General features: G+C 39.4%; 1 protein-coding gene across 1 annotated transcript in view; it reads right to left on the reverse strand.

Moving 5' to 3' along the window:
• Positions 1-20,136, reverse strand: part of UBE2Q2 (ubiquitin conjugating enzyme E2 Q2) — a 45,975-nt gene that overhangs the window by 2,237 nt on the left and 23,602 nt on the right. The window contains exons 4-12 of the mRNA XM_058811798.1: positions 19,401-19,457; positions 17,219-17,359; positions 10,900-10,984; positions 5,560-5,620; positions 3,413-3,503; positions 3,028-3,086; positions 1,717-1,765; positions 790-885; positions 289-355 (exon numbers count right to left, since the gene is read on the reverse strand). Coding sequence (XP_058667781.1) covers positions 289-355; positions 790-885; positions 1,717-1,765; positions 3,028-3,086; positions 3,413-3,503; positions 5,560-5,620; positions 10,900-10,984; positions 17,219-17,359; positions 19,401-19,457 — 706 coding nt within the window. The remainder of the gene's footprint in view (positions 1-288; positions 356-789; positions 886-1,716; positions 1,766-3,027; positions 3,087-3,412; positions 3,504-5,559; positions 5,621-10,899; positions 10,985-17,218; positions 17,360-19,400; positions 19,458-20,136) is intronic.

Here is a 20,136-nt window from a genome sequence, read left to right on the forward strand (position 1 = left end):
AAAGCTACAGTGAGGTTCCTAGATGAACTGGCTGAACATGAAATGCAGCTGCCTCTCAAAAGCAGCAGGAACACACACAGCATTCAAGTAAACTGGAAAAGTTGCAATGATCACAGTCAAGTTATTTAAGCATTACTGTTTTTCTAGTGCAAGAAAAAAAGAAGGAAGAAACATTTATGGTCTTCCCAAGCCAAAATAAGACACTTTGTCACTTCAGGTTTCTCTGTGGCAAACACCAATTCCCAGGGTGCTGTGCAGACAAGAACAAAGAGGCAAGATCATACATACCATTTTTCTCATGTATTTGTACTAGTGACTTATAGGACTGCTGTGCTCTTGCTAGATTATATTGATTCTGAAAGGAGAAAAAAAAAATATAAAAACCTGCATCTAGACATGCAAGACTCAAAACCAGTTCTGGCAAGGAAATTCCACAGTAGGCTTAAAAATAAAGTCCATGCACAACGTTAGAACATTCCTGGCTTTCAAGATTCCCTTCTTAGAACCAGAAATTCCAAATCCTCCCAACTCTAACTGTCCTTCCCTCCCCTCCCTTGCCAATACAAGGATAGCAAAAGCCTACCCTGCCCATCCCAAGGCTTTATCCACCTCATATGCTTGTAATTACATAAAAAATATTTAAGTGCCAATAAAATTGGCACCAGACAATTTGAAATGCATCTATATATTTGCAATACCAATTCTGTCATTAAGTATCTTCTATGCAAGTCAGCAAGGAAACAGAAGCCCAAGAGTGATTTGTGTAGTTGACAAACACAGCACATTTACCTTATTGGCTCCAAACTGTACTCTGGCTTTTCCTTTGACTAAAGTGGCATTGATCTGCATGATGACTGATTCTATTGAGTAGGCACTGCTCCAGCCCTGGAGGAGGAAAGGAATGCTAACATACAACATGTACTCACTTCTTGTGCTCACCTTGCAAATCTGTTTTGGAACACTTGCTTTGGGAGTTTTTTTCCTGCATTCCAGTTTCAATTACTAATTTTCACAGAAAATCTGTAGAATTATATACAGTCCTAGTACTAAGAATTCATAAGGATTCAAAGACTGAATTACATTTCCAAAATACAGCAAGACAGGAACAAAAAAAGCTCCATCCTTACACCATTGACACATTTTCAGCAATGTCACAACAGAAATTACAACTCCTTTTTCCAAGAAGTAGAAAAGACTGATCTCTAATGAAGTCAGTAAGCTGTAAGAATTCTGCTCATCTCTGGCATTGTTTTACCTTCTAGAGCTCACAAGAGTTTCTGCCAGAGCCTGCAAGTAAGTTACTTCATTAATTTACTGATTTTAAAGAGAAAATCACTCTGTCTGCACAAATCATCTATGACTATAATCATCTGTACTCCTCACTTCTCCAGAGCTGACTTTAGTGGTTGAAGAGGCTTCTAGAAAAGAAAACAACTTGTCTTGCTCCCCACACTGCCTTCCTCACAGGGATTCTGAGAGCTCCAAGCCGACCTGCTCACACTGCCTGCCTCTTCCTCACATCTCCTGTAAGCCACCCAAGGCAGAAAAGAAGATCTCAAACAAGATCAGCAAGGCAAATCTTGTGGGACTGAGGTTTAATGTTTCCTTTGGAATGTGTAGTTTATTCCACACAAGGATTCTTCAACTCAAGAGAAGCACCTATTTTCATTATTTTCAGGCACGTTTTATTATCCAGATAACAGAGCTCATATTCACCTGTTTAGTAAGAAGTTCCATGCATAATGCACCTCCACCTAGGACATACCTAGAAACAAATGTGAAAGAAAATATACTTGACATCAGCAGTTAGTAGAAAGGCACAAGTGCTCACAGCACTTTAAGCTCTTGCCAGCTTGTTTGCTCAATTCTTTGTTCACAAAGCTGAAATGCCCTTTAACCAGTAATATATTGTAACTAGTTAGCCATGTCATACTTGGGCAAAGAATATTAGCATAGTGAGACAAAAAAAGCTGTTTGCTAACTAGACTTAGGTTAAACCACTGACTGAGCTATTCTGCACAACTGCAGAGACCATGGAAAATGGGAAGTTACTTTTTATGGCTACTCTACATATACATGGTACAGATGTATAGCTAAAGGAAACCAACAACATTCAATTGTGTAAAGAAGTTTAACCCCATTTCAAACAATGCAGGTGCACTTATAAATAACATGAGATTACCAGATATTTTCTTGCTCTTTTTATGTAAATATCTTTTTTTAATTTCAAAAATACTTTATCTATTGTGCTTACTGGGACTCAGCAGAACATCTGAGCATGAGAAAACCTCAACTGAAGGAAGAGAATTTACCACTGCCAAAATGTATTCTCCTCTATGATCAAGACATTTGTATCTATCTCATAGATCCATATGACATTCAGAGGGAAATGACCACTGAAAAGCCATCCTTTTTTCATTCTAGAAAGAAGTCTGAGTAGAATCAAATTAGAATCCAATGAATTTTCTGGTGTTTGGGTCTGCTGGTTTAATTTTGAGATAGCAGCACCCCTCAGGAACCCTATTTAACTGCACTAACCGTTTAATGAATTAAAGAAGAATACATGACAATTCAAATCACATAAGAATCAGCACCAGCTATCACAGACTGCATTTTCAAAAGCAGGTACCATTTCCTGTCAACAGGAGATGCCTAAAAACCTTGGAAGGTGAAATTGTCTCTCCATGGGTATATACAAGTTCCACAGACAGCACTTCAAACATGCTTTAGATGACATTTGGAGCGTGTTTTCAATGAAATTTTGTGGTTTTGGATTAGCATTCGAGGGATTTTTAAACAAAAACTTCATGGCACTGCTACCAGCAAGAGAGAGACAGGTAAGACTTTACAGCAAACTTAAGGCAACACAGGGATCAAGACCCATTCAAAGCACCCTAAAAGAGGAGAAGGAAGAGCAATGTTAACTCCCCACAGAGGTCAGTTCTTACACATATGGCAGGCACAGAGTTTTTCAAGTTTAACATTTTTACCACAAAGCACAATTTCTGCAGGGCAGCTCAAACCTACCCTCCCGTGAGCACAGGAGACACCACTCGCACAAAGGGAGGATCAAAAGGGAAGTTATCCTGAGAAGAATAAAAAAAACAGGTTAAGGAAAATACTCTGACACTGCTTCCCAAACAGAAAGTATTTCAATGGCCTTATTTGTCAAATCAGATTTGAAGTACTACAATTTTTCAGTTATGTAAAAATTCACTTTCCATAGTATTGGCTAAAAAGCTTTTTTTTGGGGAAGCTTCAGAGATTAACTTAAAAGTTAGGGGTTTTTTTCCCAGCCTTTTTTTAAGACCATCGATCCATTATTACCCAAGTAACAGCTGAGGGTCATTTCAGTAATTTTCTAAAGTAAGCCTCAAATTTAACTGCAGCTTTTTGTCCTACAGACACTTACCTTAAAAGAGAAGTTGAGTAAAATGTATTCTACACCTTCTTTTTCTTTTAAGACCTGAAGATCACTATGCAGTGGGCTATCAGGATCAACCCTGTAAAAGCAGCAGGGGGGAGACCATGGATCAAGTTACTAATTTCAATACCTGTAAACAGTAGTTCCTCTTAAATACTTCCTTTATGTAATTGTAGTTTACAAATTGCAGTTTAAGGTGAAATGTTAGAAATTACTGCTCGTTTTACCAAGTAAAAACTTTGCCACAAGATCAGCATAAAAGCTTGCTGCAACATACAACATTCCCAATGCTATCAAGTGTTGCTTAAACATAGCACAAAACAAGCTCTTTATTTGAAAAGAGCAATTTTAATTCTCTTCAATTGTGTTCAGATAAGAGGGGAGAAAAACAGGAAGACTGTAGTAATCTTGTTTTCAGCACATAGTTAGTGAATCCTTTATGGAATATGTAATTGTACTTCTGCATCAGCTGTTAAAAGTAATCTGCATCAGCAGAAGTACTAAAGCCAGCAGCTTCTGCTCAGCAGAATTTCAACAACTGTTTGTTTCAAAATGCTGGTGGTTAGCAGCCTGGCCATTAATGCAGACCCCACTGGGTTAATCCCAATGGGTTAATCTGACACCTCATCCACTTTTAAATAGAAGAGACCAGTCAAAAACACCTGCAGCAAGCCAAAAGTAGATGTTAAAGGGACTGAAAGGCCCTTAAACCTAATCCCCTACTACAGCTGAAACTACAAAGTTGAAGATCTCATTTCAGAACTTCTTGGGCAGGTAGTCCCCATCCTACCAGTGTGAAGTTATTTCAGAAAAAAATCTTCCAGTGCTTAGGAACCTCTCATTTCAAGGCATGGCTTTTGCTGTGCCAGTTCAAAGGGACCTGTTCCACGTAACAATACTGTTCCTTCCTCACATGGGCTCTTTCCTCTGAACATCTACCCCTCAGCTACTCTGCACATTGTGCATTTGTTTCCAGACACTTTTTGCTGCAATAAACAAACACAACACTTCTTTTCTTAGACATTCTGGAAGGCATTTGCTGCATGCACTCAATTTCCTCTTTTCTGAGGGCAGAAAATGAGACCTGTTCACAGCACTTGAACAGAGGTTTCAAATCACTGCACTTGGTTTGAGCACTTGGTTACAGACACACTCAATAGGAAAGGCCTCCAATAACATGACACAGATTTCTCTGATGTGTCATTCCTGCCATTTTCAGCCTCAAAACCTTCACATGCCCATGATTACACTAAGAAGGAAACAAAACTATTTCAGCAGTTGGTGACCCAGGTTGCACAAGTCTCACCCCTAGGACAAGGCAACAATTGCAGGTTAACTCCTGTGCTGAAACAGCCTCTGTCCTTTTCCCCCAGGACATCTCTGAACCCAGGGAAGCTCCTCCATCCACTGCCAGCTGCTGCAACCACCCAGCACAGTGGGTAGGCTCCTCCTTTATTTTAGGGTACTGTATAGGGATCCTGTTACCAGGAATAATTCCACTCTAACACCTCTAGGATTTAAGTTACAGGACTATGGATGTAAGAAGGTGAGTTATGTACTGCTGTTCACTTGGTATACTAGGCAATGACAGAAGACAAGGTACATATAATTATATAATTCACATTTTTTGTGATAGCTAAAAGTTTCAGTCCTGTGTGTCTAACTGTAGAAATAAACAACTAATGACACTCAGTTATGTTCTTTCCTACATCTTAAGTGCAACTAGAAGCTGGATTTTCCTGTCATTCAAAACAAATAAAAATAAAATCAATGCAAAAATTCTTGAAAAGATTTTTCATCATTTAAGGCTGTATCTTTTGGAGCAGTTTTAGAATTGAACAGTAATGACACTTAATGCAATACACACAGCATTGGCAGGGAAAAGCAGCTCTGACTTTCTGCCAGCTCAATCACTACTGGTCCATCTCTACACATTTCTATGTATCAGAATTACAGCCACTATTTAGTGGCTACAATTATCCTTACTGTAGTACTACAGTAATGGTGATTATATGCTATGGCACATAATGTAATGGAGATTTATATACTATGGCTAGAGATACTCATTTTTCAAAAAGAATCTCTCTATAATAAAACAAGATTGTACAGAACATGTAAAAACTTTATTAACTTACTTGAGAAGCTTAACATGCCATTCATACAAGCTGTCATTTACCAGTTCCACTGAATATATCCCTGTAGAGATATTAGATGGAATTAATTATGCACTAAAAGTGTAGATAGAAAACTTAGCAAAACCATTCTTTGCTTTTAATTTGAATACTGTCAGCAGGTGTAAGCAATGGGCAGGACACTGAGGCACATCCTTCCTCCAGCAGCAGATGCACTTCTGAGGAGCTACAAGGAAAAATGTTTTCACTTCTATTAAAAAATTCCACATTAATAATTTTTTTCTGATACTTAACCATTTCACCTTCAAACCTTCTACAACAACAACAACTCCAGCTTGCTTATTACTCACTGTATTTTACACCCAGTACACCACCAACGTGTTTTTAAGACACTTCACAGCAGTGTGAGTGTGCTGCACTGTGTTTCCCAGGTTCTCATCAGTACTGACAGACCAGGACAGCGTATGCAGTAGAAACCCAACAAAAGGAGATACAGCAGTGGATGAAGCACATTCCCAACAGCTGACTGAGGAAGCCAGAAAGATGCACCTAAAGAATGGAATGGTCTGTGGGAGCCAGCTGGTGACTTTCAGTGGCCTGTTTGTTTTAAGCATGTTAAACAACAGTTGTGCAATTCATTTCCCAGGGAAGGATGGAAATTATCTGCCATTTTCTTGTATATTCAAAGCTTCCTCTCTGCATAAATTCACAAGCAGCTCTGGAAAAAGCAATAAATCTTTAACCACCCAGCAAGATTTAGAGCATGGTATCAGTCATGTACAGAAATGAAACCTCCTCTTTCACAGAATATTCATGCATATAGGCTAACCCACCATTATTAAACTTGTTAGCTGGCCTAACATTTAACAGCATCCTTGTTGCTGACCTAATTATTTGGAAGCCATATACAAATCAGGAGCTTGCCTAGAATTTCTGAAGGCAATACAGCCACCAGATTGCAGTCACCACATTCTTCCCAAGGAATGGGGGACATTAATTTCTGAGTTTTATTATTATAGCATAAAAATACTCTTACAGTTGAAGCTTATAAGCATTAGTACTTGGAGTACATGTGACATTTCAAGCTGTCCAGACACCATAATTTCTAAAGCATTTCAAAACTTGGAACTCAGGTTAAAGCACCCATGCTTGGTTCTCCTTTCTGGGAGCCACTAACAAGTGGGTATTGCAGCCAAGAGCACAACTTCTAATTTTTCTATGTCTAGAATGACAATGTAGGCCTGAACACATACTCACTGTGCTATCCACGTCCCTTTTAATCAGTAGCTACTTCAGGGACATGGCATCTCTGTTTGAGGAGCAACCGAAGGAGCTATTAAGGCCTTTTTCCAATTCCCCAGATCCAAGGATACTATTTTCTGAACTGACCTTAGTGTAAGTCACAAACTGTAAGAATTTCAATTTGTACTGCTCTGATGTAATAACAAAAGAGTTGACATTCAGAACTCTGCTCATTGTCAACTCCCATTAATGACAAATCTATTCCACTGTTGTATCCAGAATATTTTCTGCCACCTGCATCCAAGTGGGAGCAAACAATACTTTTTACAGAGAAGGCAGTAAGTTACAGTAAGGCTCCTGACACCGTGCTAAACAATGTGAGATCACAAGAGACTTTCTGTGGGAATCCAGAACATCCCTCTGGCTGTCCAGGACCCCTGCCAGGGGGCTCAGAAGCCCTGGCACAGAGCCCAAAATACCTGTGGGTTTCATTATGACCCATGGAGCAAGTTACCAACCTTATATGAAGATCAGCAAGCCATAACATTTTAGGCAGAATAATAGTGAATTTATCACAGGGTGGAAAAGTAGATTTGGGGTTTCTAGAATGGGGGTTCAGGAGGCAAGATGGAGGGAACTGGGTGTGTCCAGCCTTTCTCCTTCTTCTTCTTGACCTCCATCTTCTGCTGTGATATTGGCACTTTTGGATTGGTTTAGAGTAGAAGCTCACTGTCTAACATAGGTGACAGGTACTGGAAAGTAATTGTAAGTAGTGTATATGTAGTTTTTAAGTATAAAAAGATAACAGCACCCCAGGGGCAGGCAGACTGCCTCTGCCTGTCTTGCTGAGCTGACCTCAGCAGGGCAGGAGAAAGAATTTTATAGATAAGAAACAATAAACAACCTTGAGACCAAGAAATGAAGAGCTCTGACTCCATCTTCAAGCACCAGGCTGGGAAAAGAGACTTTCCAACTTTTCTCGGGTTACTCTGACCAGCTGGAGACCCTGCCAACCTTCCATCCCTTCGTTCACTCACTAAGCCTTCAGCCCTACTCCTGCACTCCTCTCACCACCCTGAGCCTCCTGTTCTTAGCCACAGCTCCTGTCCCAGTCCAGCTCCAAGGCCCAGACTCTGCCAGCTTCCCCAGCAGGAAGAGCTGTACCCCAAGGGTTGTACTGCATCTGAGGCAGAGGCTGCAGGAGGGTTCTCAGAGACAGAACACCAGCGCAAGACACTCCAGCAGCCTCAGGCAGCGAGTTCTGAGCCAAACAGCACCTGTGTCCTCAGGAGCAGCAGCGAGGGGGCTCCAGATCTTGATACAGAAGCCACTTCACACCATCCAAAGCTGAGAGAGGGTGTTTGGGGTTTTCTGAATAATCAAGGGGATGCTATTTGGAAGTAATCTATGTGCTTTTTTTTCCTGTCAAAATAATTTAACTTACTAACAACAGTTTTAAATTAAGGAGAAGTCCTTAATTTAGGAAAGGAATCAAGGTAGGTTCCTCTTGCTTAAATACAAGGTGGGGTGGGGTTTTTATTACTCAAAGGTGATGAAATAAAAAGAAACCCACAGAACCGTGAAGCAAGCAAAAAAAGTAAGAAATTGAAATGTAGAAAGAAAAACAATTCTTTTCAAAACAAAGGCAACATCTTACTTAGGGCAACATTGCTATCTCAAAAAGTAAATCCCGCAGTCTTTAGATAAAACCAGGGAATTGAAGTCCATATTAACTATATCTGAATAAAACAGATGCTAAAGATATGAACAGAAAAGATTTCATTTAATGTCCCCAAATTCTTTGTTTCTTGCCCTCCTTTCTCAATTCCTTAAATTACATTAAGTCATTTGTGAATCTCCAATCTGATATGTGGAAATAAGATAATCTTGTTTTACAGGACTTGTGGCTCCCATTATCTGAACAGGCTAATGAAACTAATTCACAACAGAGTATCATAATTTTCTGGAGTATTTTTTGCTTCTGTCAGCTCATAAGAAAATTATTTTTTGTTTCTTTAAGGGCAATTCTTCCCCTAGATTTCCCAGGTAGATAAGCAACTTTGCTGTTGAGAGCAAGTTTGTAATCTTCTGCTTGAACTCCAGCAGCACTGCTTCATTTCATATAGGAAATTAATTTCTAAAATAGATACTACCTTGAATGCACAGCTAGAGTTGAAGCCACTGTCTTTGAATAGTATTTTTTTATAAAACAGTCCAAGAGAAGAAAAAAAATTAAAATACTATTGCTACAAGTATTATTCACTTCAGAACTCCCAGTGTTCTACAGTCAGTCCTAAAAACATGTAACCTCATGAAAACTAAATAAAGTGATCCTTACCTAACTAAAAATCAGCCTTAGCCTTTCTGGCTTGTCTTACAAAGAAATGAAAACAGCATTAAATTACCTTGCAACAGTTACAAGAACCTGGGAGTTTCACAATGGTTCCCTTTGTGCATTAGTAGGAAGAAATTAAATTTAGGGTAAAATGGACCATGGGGCAAGTACTCTAACAAAAATGACATTAAAACAGCCAATTACTGCCACAGCCTGTGCATGTGGTGACAGTTACCTAACAAAAGGCAGAACAAGCCTATGAAAGCAGGAGTTTTATGCAAAGGCAAAGAAGCAAGAACATAAATTTACTCAAGGTTGAAGAATAAATGAAACCATAAGGAATGAATCCAGGCAAGTTTTATAACAAACAGCATCAATTTACTGGCACAATGTAATAAATGTGTCAGTAGGACTGTGTTTCAAAGCAGAATTGCTACCATCTTTGTAGTGTCAACCTCCACTTGACACTACTTCATCACCATATTTTAGAGATCTACATGAGGCATCCAGCTGCAGTGTTTTTACATATTTCCAAAGTCATAAGCTCTAAGGTACTGCTCTCACCCTTTAGAACCTCATCTTTCTGTCATGTTTAGCAAGACTTGCTCTTCCTCATAATTCAGAGTACGCTTTCTACATCAAGATCAGCCTTTTGCAACTCATTGAGACTTGTTTATCTGAAGCCATGAAGTGGCATTATTAGAGAGCCTAAACCCTCCCCTCAAACCACAGCCAGCCAGGGGCCCCTGGCTGACCCCAGTGGTACCACACATGCCTGAGCAGCCCACAGCACTCTAACAGCCAGCCTTAGCTCTGATCACCAAAACAAATCCTGAAGGTCAAAATGGGCAGTAAAGCATCCCCCATGACTTCACACAGATCTGCTTGCAGCTCTTCCCTAGACACACTAACCCATTCCTTCCCAGATAGTGGTCACGGGGGCACACTGGCAAGCTCACAATTGCAACAAAGCTAAAAGAAGGAGGCTGCATTAGACCAACACTAGGTCACCTCATCAAATTTATACCCCAGACATTTTACCACTGTCTCCAGCACTTCCACACATGAAACAATTGACCCAAAAGTTAAATATGACAAATCAAAACAGGAACCTATTGTCTCCTCACCTCTGTTCTTTTATACATGATCAAAATGGCATCGTCAAGTGAGGTTTAAGTCCACTAGAAATAAATATGGACACAAGTCCAGAAAAGTGAAAATGTATTTAAGTTTATACTGACTCCCTAATTAGGCATTCCTCCTGCTCTCACCCTGGCCTGCACCAGGGTCTGACACCTGGCTGCAGTGATGGAGTTGTCTATTTGGCAGACCTAGAGGAATACAACTTGCCCAAAATCCATGTAATTTCTATTTCTCATACACTAACACTCAGGCAATTCAATTTGCTGAATCCTTTGCTGAGCTACTTTAGATATAGCTCCTATAAGGAATAAATGATACAGCCATCCACTACCTCAAGATAATCACTGCTCATTACTCCAACTAATTTAAAACACAAGCTTGTTTTCCACTGTAATTCACATCATTATTGCAAGGAATAGATGTTCTGACTTTTCTCCACAAATAAACTACTTTAGGTAATAAGAGTATACATGATGTATCTATGTATTTTTACATATGTGCAGACACAAACATGCACTTATATACAAACACAGGACAACAAAACACAGAGAAGTTAGCAGCAAGTATTTCCCAGGAGAATTCATTTAAAGTATATTTCAAAAAGGGAAATCTGAGGCATTTACCTGTTTTATAACTCTGTGATCTATATATATCCCTGAGTTCTTTCATAAGTCGATCTGAAGCCTGAACTGACCCAGAGACTGCACCCTGAAACAAACAAAAAAGACTCCAAATAAGTGAAAAGTAGTATTTACAAACAACTTTACATTACTAACTAGAAGGTATTAACAATATATTAATTTCTGTATGAGAACTGGGTTTCTGAAAAGTTAAATATTCTAGTGAGTGAAGTCTATCCCAAAGAAACAAGGCCCTCCCTCTAAAGAACATTAATATATACTGCTAAATGCTATAGGTGATACAAACTGTTAAATCAAGGTACAACAGGTGTTTTTCTGTAAAGGACCTAAATCTCTGGCATTTTAATTTCCAAGATGGATGCACATCTCAGAGTGAAATATTTAATTTTACATCCTGCTTTTACACACTGAGAAGAAAAGTAAACCTAATCCTAAGAGTGAGCTTTTACACATAAGCTATTATTGCTTTCTCAGAGGTATATTTTTATTTGGTCATTGAAAAAGGTACAGGGGTTGGCAAGCATCCACTCTAGAACAGCAGCTTCCTGAGGAAAAAGACGACAAAAGCAATATTTATTGCAATTGAGTGGAAAAAAAAAATCAACATCTACACAGAGGAAGACAAAGGTATGTAAACCTTAAAATACAAAATATTTCTTGTGACTTGTCATAGTTCTTGTGATTTTTGCAACTATGGCAAAATCTCTTCTGTTCTTTTAGAGCTCAGTTCTGTACTTCTCAGCACCTCAAAGTGAGAGAAAAACTCAAACCAATTTTCCTATATGTGATTACTCTGCTTATCCCACCCAAAATACCCCTTTAGGTTCAAGAGTTTTGAAAAACAGAGAGATAAAAGTTAGCATTATAAGATTTAAAATACAGAATAGGAACAAGGACTCCAAAAGAGCTAAGGTAGTTACCACCCCAACCCTGACCCTGTGACACTTGGGCTTCCACCATCAGTCTGTTCCCAAAGGCAGATTGTTCCATTGGACCTTGGCAGTTCCCTTCTGCTCCTGCACTTCAGTCACTGCCACTGAAACACAGGCTAACATATGGAGCTCATAAGCACGGCTGGGGGAAGAAAGCATGACAAACAATAAAACTGCCCCACTACCAAATAAAAAAGACCCACCTAGGATAATTCAGCCAGTCTCTATCAAGTACTAAACAAGTAAGTTGATGAGGCTGCTTTTTAACTCCATCTAAAAATTCAGAGATTCTTATTTTTTCAGTTTCCTTCCAGACACCATGAACACCTATAAACATATCCTTTTTGGACACAAGTGTCAAAACTATTTCTGGAAGAATACGAAGCAGCTGTGACCATTACCTAATACCCAAAACATCCTCCCTGTTTGCCTGAAGTCCACAGTGATGTTTTATATTCTACAAGGTCTTAATTGTAGGAACTAATTACTTCTTAATAAAAATTAAGTATCAGTAACAGTTAGTAGATGGTAAAGCCTTCACATAGTCCTCTGTCTTCTCTGTCTAATAGTATCAAATAATACACTTAGACTTTTCTTTCAAGGCAATTCATTTTCATACACCTTTGGATTTAATTATGCAGATTTCTGAAATTCCACTAGTTTTTCTTAACAGACCGGTATGAAGGATGAACCTTGTAATTAAACATGCAAATAACAGGCAACTCCTTTCATTTGATTAAACAAAAGCTACATTCAAACAAGGCTTCAGACAAGTAATTTCTCTACTTACTGTGCTCCTCTCTATAGAGCAGTATCAGACAAAGAAGGGATTTCTCAAACACCGAATACATGAAATTTTATGGAAAAAGGTTGTTTATATGCAATATCTGCATATTACTACTATTTATGCCAACTATTTACAGATTAGCTGAAAAAGGAAGCATTACACTTCACCAATTAACACAGCAGTGTTAATCACCATTCTTTGCATAGTTGCTGTGCTCTGTGAGCATTAAGATTAGGACTCATCAATAAGTGGAGTCTGGAGGAAAGACATTTCATAGACAAGTGTCAAGACTTTGGCTTTCTTCTGAGCAGAGCTGTGCAGATCCTTGCCCCTTCCACTGCACTTCTTACTAAAAGAAGGAATTTTCATACACTTTCCACGGATTGTCAACCTATAAATATAGGCAATTTAAGAACAAATTAGATGGTCAAAGACATCCTGTGGAAAACTACCTCTCTCATGGCATCTCTATTTCCATCCAATTAAACTACTGAATTTCTATAATGTTGGAAGTTCATCTGGGCAAATGAAAATTTAAGTATCTTCTGTACTGGAGACATTTAAAAACCAAAGCTTAACACACCCACATCCCCCTGACTTCCATTATAACAGCTGATAAATGAGGTGGTATTAAAGGAGTTAGCTGTAGTGTGTGTAAGCAAGCCCCAACACACTTTGTCTTTGTCTTCACCCTTTTCCCCCCAGGGGTTTCTGGCTGGGCTGCTCACTCCTTATATAGCAGCACTAAACATAGTTACACTTGCTGCTCTAAAGAATCGATGGACTGTAAACCAGTCATCTACAATCAGGAGAAAGAGGATAGCAAGCTTAACTTAAGGAGTTTAGCACAGGGGCTTATTTTATGTGCTCTGAACTACCCTTGGAGGAACTTGAAGAGGAAGGTAACAGCTAAACCTGATGGTAAGCCTAATGGCAAACACCAGTGCTCTGAAGCTGTCCTCATTCTGTGTCACTTGTGGGATTTGGAGCCACTGTAAAGTGCAGATTAGAAGAGAGCACAACTTGCATCCCACCACTGCACCATACAGAGCACCGAGGTCAGTTTTGACTACAGTGATACTAAAATTAAAAACTTTTTCCATAACTCAGTACATGTAAGTTATAATTTCAAAGACTGAACCCAGATATAAATAACAGTATCCTTCTGGAAAAGTGGGACTTGACACTCCAAGGGAGATAAAGTTCCCATTTCTCAAATTGTGACAGTAAGATTTATAGTTGCAACTGCCTCAGACATAAGTGGTCAATCATGGGATCTGATGGGTATCTGTCACATGGGGCTGATGCCAAGAGCAGGAAGGCAAAGCCATTTTATCTGAAGTAGTTAAATGAGCTGCAGGACCAGACCCAAGTGACTATTTTTTTCTAATAAGTAATCAAAGAGGCACAAAAAGTCTCACTTAATCATCCTGTCCTGTACTACACTGTGGCTCTCCAGAGCAATGAGCAGGTAAGCTGGAGAAATCCCTGCTGCAAGAGGCAAACATCTATGTGACAACATGCCAGCTGCTGAGAGCTGCACATAACAGAAATACCTGATGCAGGAATTCTCACAGCCAAAACTGCTGGACATGAAAAATATTCACAAGATGCACCACTACAAGCCTGTCCTGCTCTCAAACTCTCCCCTCAAGGATGAGCCACTGTTGGAAACAGGAACCTCGTGGGGCAGTGGGACCAGCACTTGCCACTGCCCTGCTGTACTAAGGCACAGAGACATCAGGGGTTTCTTTTCCCCTTCCAACCCTCAAAATGCACCCACTGCCTGCTCTCCCCCCAAGTTATAGGGGATAGGAGGTGCAGCTCACTGCAGTTTTTTATCCAAAGATCTGATTGTTTTCTGCCTGATCAGAAAAATACTGTGAACACATCAGAATGCAACAGGAAACCTCTTCACTCAATAAATTTCAGGAGATTTAGCCACAAGACCAAAAATCACTTGCTGAAACAAAACATGTAAACTCCACCAAGATAATAAACTGAAATCTAAAGTAACTCAAAAAGAGCTAAAGAACATAAGTTCCATTTGTTACTGAACATTCTCCATTTTTGAGCAGAAGCACAATCACTCCTAGAAGTTCAAGTAGTTTCATACTTCCTTCAAGGATTAGACTAAAAATAGAAATGACACCTTAGATTTCATAAAATCTGAAGATGAAAGTACAGACATTGGAGACTTTTGAAGGGAAGTGCTTAAACTCCTCAGCATGAAACAGGAAAAGCTAATAGCATTATCTAAATAAGAAAGGCATTAGTCTCTGAAATGACTATGTGGGGAGAGACCTCTGAAAAGCAAGCAGCAGCAAGTTGTTAAATATTTGAAGTTAATGATTCCAGTTCAAAGACCTATTTTAAATACAGGTAAGCAAGTGGTTCTTTAAAGTTATTACAATGTTAAGAGGATGATTAATTCTTGCTCCAAGTTACATACTGTACCAAAAGCCAAATTTATTTTCTGATGCCAGCAAGAAGAAAGGGATTAAGGATACTGCCAAAGACAGAACTCATTTACAAAAATAGTAAATACACATTCTTAACTTGTACAACACACATAAACCCTAAAAACTCCTATGACAGCATCTTGAGAAGCAGAAAAATGTCTTTAACCTATCAGGAATAAATGACAGTGGCAGTGCATGCTTTCCCATGAAGGAGCCTTGAGCACTGCAGCCAAGGGGAGAGAGGACAGCCCATGGACCTGGGCCAAAGAACATGGAAAGGAAATGAAAAGTCTTCTGGCTGCACTGGGCACCAGTCAAAGCCCTGTTTTATGCTGCACATTCCCATTTCTAACGAGCAGCATGTAAATGGCATGGGTTTGTTTTACTGGCCTCTGCTGAGGAAACAAAGTATCTCAAAAGGGTTAAAAAACCAGACCAATTTAGCCACCGCATTCAGGTTTGTGAAACTCAGAGTCCTCTAAGAAACATAGTCGTGAGGGCTGTACAGATTTAGATTTTCCTTTGTGTTAGGACACTCAGCAAGTAACTGCTCTTAGAGCATGGTTAACACATTCTATCAGAAGCCCCCTGGTTTGGCAGCATGGAGGACCAATAAAGTGCTCCTGGGATAGCTCTTTCCTAGGTCAGTAGCACAGCTACAGCTTTTGGTTCTCCAGCACCTAGGAGTAAACTTCCACAAGTCCTTGGAGAAATTATTTCAGCAGCACAGCTATTTCTGGTGACCCACAAAAATACCACAGTTCCTCAGCAGCAGCTGAATACCCTGTTCCCTGCACTCAGCTGACCTTGTTTATGCACCAGCATCAACGAGAGTGTCCTGGCATGAGAAACAGCTATTATGTAAGTTGAATCTGCTGTTGTCAAACAGAAAACCAGCAGTGTTCATTTCAACTCCACTAAATGTGGAGGGAAAAAGCAAAAGGAAAGGCAGTATTGGCCAAATAGGAAAAGAATAGATAGCAAAAGAAAATCTGCAGTTTTAAGAGGCTTTCTGCACCAAGGAAGAATGCTGACACCACAAAAACCTTTTTTTCTCTTCTACCACATTTTACATGATTGTAAAGCAGGCCATGCCTTTCAGGCTGCAAGAGGTTATATTTTCTTTTACAATTAAAGACTCCTTACTATTAGGAGTTTGAGTTATACATACAGAAACACACAAAACCTCACTAGGCATCGTCTCAAACTGTGAACATTCAAGTTTAAACAAAACCAGTAAGTGACTGTTGTGCTTATGGTTACTCAAGTCTCAGAACAGGACTTGACTATACAGCCAAAGCAGTTGGGGACCTTATGTTTACCTGCTTTCAAACCCTGAAATGCCAATCAGGTTTAGGTGTTAAAACTAAAATCTTGTGGATGAAGCAGATCATAAACAGAAATATTAAATTTCATGGTTTATACATTTTAAGCCTCTATGAAAGAAACACTTTGATTTCTTTAGGAGTCAGGGTAAATAGAATTAAGGCTGTATGACATCATCACACCCTCCTACATGCACCTCTGAGAAGCAGAAGCCTCTCTGGAGCCTGGCACTTGGGACAGAATGTTTCTAAGCCTCTGGAGAACAAGGACTTTTTCTACAACTGCCTGCTGATAAGATCACACAGAAAACTGACAACAAAGCTGCAGAGCTGCTGAAGGCCCTTTACTTTATGCATGGCAATAAAAAAGCTGCACAACAATCCACCACCCTTCAGTAACTTCCAGGTGGCACAGCTACCACTGAAAAATAAACTCATGCATAAAATGGATTTAAAGCACAGGTTTGCTGAGTATTTTAAGTCACCCATGACTTTTAACACACTTTTAATTATGGCTTTAGTTTTTTTACTTAAATAAGGGTTCAGCAACAAAAGTCAAGCTCAAAGCCTGGAGGCATTCTGCTGATTCTGCAAGGAAAACTAATGCTTGTAACAAAGGCACCAAGCAAGAAATAAAGGGATAACCCCTGGATACCTCTGGAGATGAGCAGGTAAAAAGTCAGCTACAGGCTAATTTATGTCTAGGTGTATAGGAGCGGGCTTTCTTTGCAGAAAATCATCTCCATTTTCAAGTCAGAAGTATTGCAAAGACATAGCATGGAATCATTAACTCACATTTAAGTGATCTTGCCTTTGATTTTTTCTGATTTTTTCTAAGATTGCAAGGTTCTCTTTTTCAATGCCTTCATCCTCAGATTTCTTCCCATCAACTGGTTCCTCCTCCTTCATATCATAGTGATCCAGATCTTCAATGTCCTACGAGAGAGAGAGAAGTTAGTTGTAAATAACTGTCCTGTGCTCTTCATTCAATGAAACCCTCTCCAAAGGCATGTGGGATACACTCACATACTGCACAGCACTATGCATTTGTGATTGTTGGATCCCATTTCTATTTTGTTCCAACTTCACCCTCAGCCAACATAACCACTGGAAGTATAGGGAACCTTCATAATACAAATGAAACCCAAATTCACAACATGTTTCTGGTCACAGAAACAAGTATTACCTGTGCAAGAAGATAAAGATTGTAGAGAATAAGCTCACTGAAGTAGGCAGCAAACTGGACTAGAGAATCCAAAATTACCCCAAGATAGGGTAGCTCCAAGATGTTTCTAAAAGGCCCTTCTGCAATTAGAATCCTAGCTATACTGCACTCTTCACAAGCTGTGATTAACCTATCTGGCAGGGCTACAGCAACCCTTCAAGAAAGTTAAATATTAGAAAACTATGTGTATTTTATTCAAGGCTAACATTTCAGCTAGAGATTAGATGCAGTAAGTTTGGAATTGGGACATAAGACAAAATTCTGTGGTCAAGCATTCTGATCACCCAAGCCAACACTTCAGTTCTATGTTCCAGACCAAGGCACTAAAACCCCTCCACTCTGTATCCTGAGATGGGCTTATCTTTGTGGCAGAGAAGCATCCTGAGCTTCAGACAACTGTCTGAAGGTGATTCAAATGCTGGCTGTGGAGAGGAGGGGAAGCATGTAAACACCTTGACACGAAAAAGGAAGCACTGTAGCAGCCACACCAGCAGATTTTGGTTACACAACCACCAGATACACTCCAGTGTGCAGAGCTCTGGCACACCTGGGGCTGCTCTCCATGCACCATCAGTTTGCATGGCAGGAAAACCCACACTCAAGGATGTCCTATGTAACAAGAAATACACCTGGTGCATCTGACAACACTGTTTCCTTCAGCTGTAACAGACTTCAGACCGAGTATTCTTCAAAATGCTCATGTTTCTCCAATGACAGAGCTGAGGAATTGAAAACTGCTTCTCCATGTAGAACTGGGACTAGATTACAGGTTACAGATATCACTGCCACACACAATGACCCCTGACAGCTGATAAATGATGGCAGATCACTTCTCTTTTTTAGAAAGTAACCCAAACAGAATGCAAAAGGCTACTCTAGCAGTCTGCAAGCAATCAGAGCCTTGTGCCAGCAGGACATGGGACACAGCACCTTTACAGAAACACCAGCTCCAGCAGATGTAGTCTGGATCAGGCTAAATATGGCAAAAGAAAGGCTGCTACAAATTAATTTAAGAACTTGGTAGCATTGATATTTTCTAAAGCAAGATCATTTATTCAGAGAGAGTTGTTCATTCTTACTAAATCTTAATTAAAAATCTAAATTTGAAGTAGTCAGAACAGTTCTACTATACTAAGGCAGTCTGTAGTAGTGTAGAAAGCAACAATCTTGGAGCTATTCTAACATGTAGCAGATGCAAGCAAAAAGGGTGATTCTTACAACTAAAAAGCTCAATAAAGAGAGCCCCATGTTGCCAGACATGGACATTAAAGTTTAGTGTGTCTGCCTCAATGTCCTTCCAGTCCCTTCAATTTATTACAGTCAAAAACTTGCTCACCCATTTAATGAGTCAGCAAACTGATTTACTCTTAGCAAGTCTGCTTTAGTTTGGGAGGCACTTCCAACTATATCAGAGCCAGTTCACATGCTGCTTGAAATAGGAGTTAACAATGCAAAAACTTACTGATTTGGCAAACAATGCTATGTATTGTTTGACTAAAGCACAAACAGATGTCCAATTCTCTGTATCCAAGTACCTCAGAGCTGAGATCTAGGTTTAAGAAGAAAATTTCACTAGGTTTCTGGTTGAAGGGAAAGCTGACATTCAGGTAAACATCCAAATTTTAATTATCTTTTCTGTTGAACTCCAGGGAGGTTACATGCTACAGTTTGATTTAATTATTAGCCAGACATTGCAGAGCAAAATTACAAAATTCTACTAGATTAGGACAACAATCTCATTTATAGACATACTTCACCCATATCATCTTCTTCCTCCTCCTCTGATGTAACTTCTTCTGTTGTTCCATTCTGCAATACAACAATGAAAGTTCTGCATAAGTTTTGCATACACTTTTTGCTTTCAAAATCATCAAGTCTACTCTCAAAGAGAAGCAGTAAATGCAAAAGTGACATGTCAAACTTCAGTCCTTTGCAGATAAGGGTAAGATGCATAAAGATGCTTTCCTGGTATATGACAGTGAAGAAGCTTTTTCACGAAGCAAAATTAATAGAATGTCTCAATTAATTCCAATTAAGTTTTAAGTAGAAGCTTTAAATTCAGATAAGGAACATCCTATTCTGAGACACTGTCAAATGCAACAAACATCAAGTGGGTTACAACCCATCATCCCTTAAGCAAGAAATCAGATCATGGCTCTGACTAGAATCCATCTACAAGCTACACCCCTAGAAAGATAAAAACTCAATTAACTTTAGACCTCTAGAACTTAATGGATTCTTTTTCTCACTACCTGGAACTTCCATGCAGCCACTAGTATCATCATGTAGCCATTGCTATTAGCCTGTTTGAGGAAATATCAACACAACTCTATTAATTTTTATGACTCTCTTTCAGGATACCACTCCAAGCTCAGAACTCTGAGCTGCAGAAATACTCAGGAGTATTCCGATATGCTTGTCCTCTGCTCACTCTTCCTTTGGTAAAGAAGTAATGACACTGCTCTAGACAATCTATGGGACCAGATGA

This window comes from Ammospiza caudacuta, chromosome 10 (assembly GCF_027887145.1).
Source record: "Ammospiza caudacuta isolate bAmmCau1 chromosome 10, bAmmCau1.pri, whole genome shotgun sequence".
In the NCBI taxonomy this organism is placed as follows: Eukaryota; Metazoa; Chordata; class Aves; order Passeriformes; family Passerellidae; genus Ammospiza; species Ammospiza caudacuta.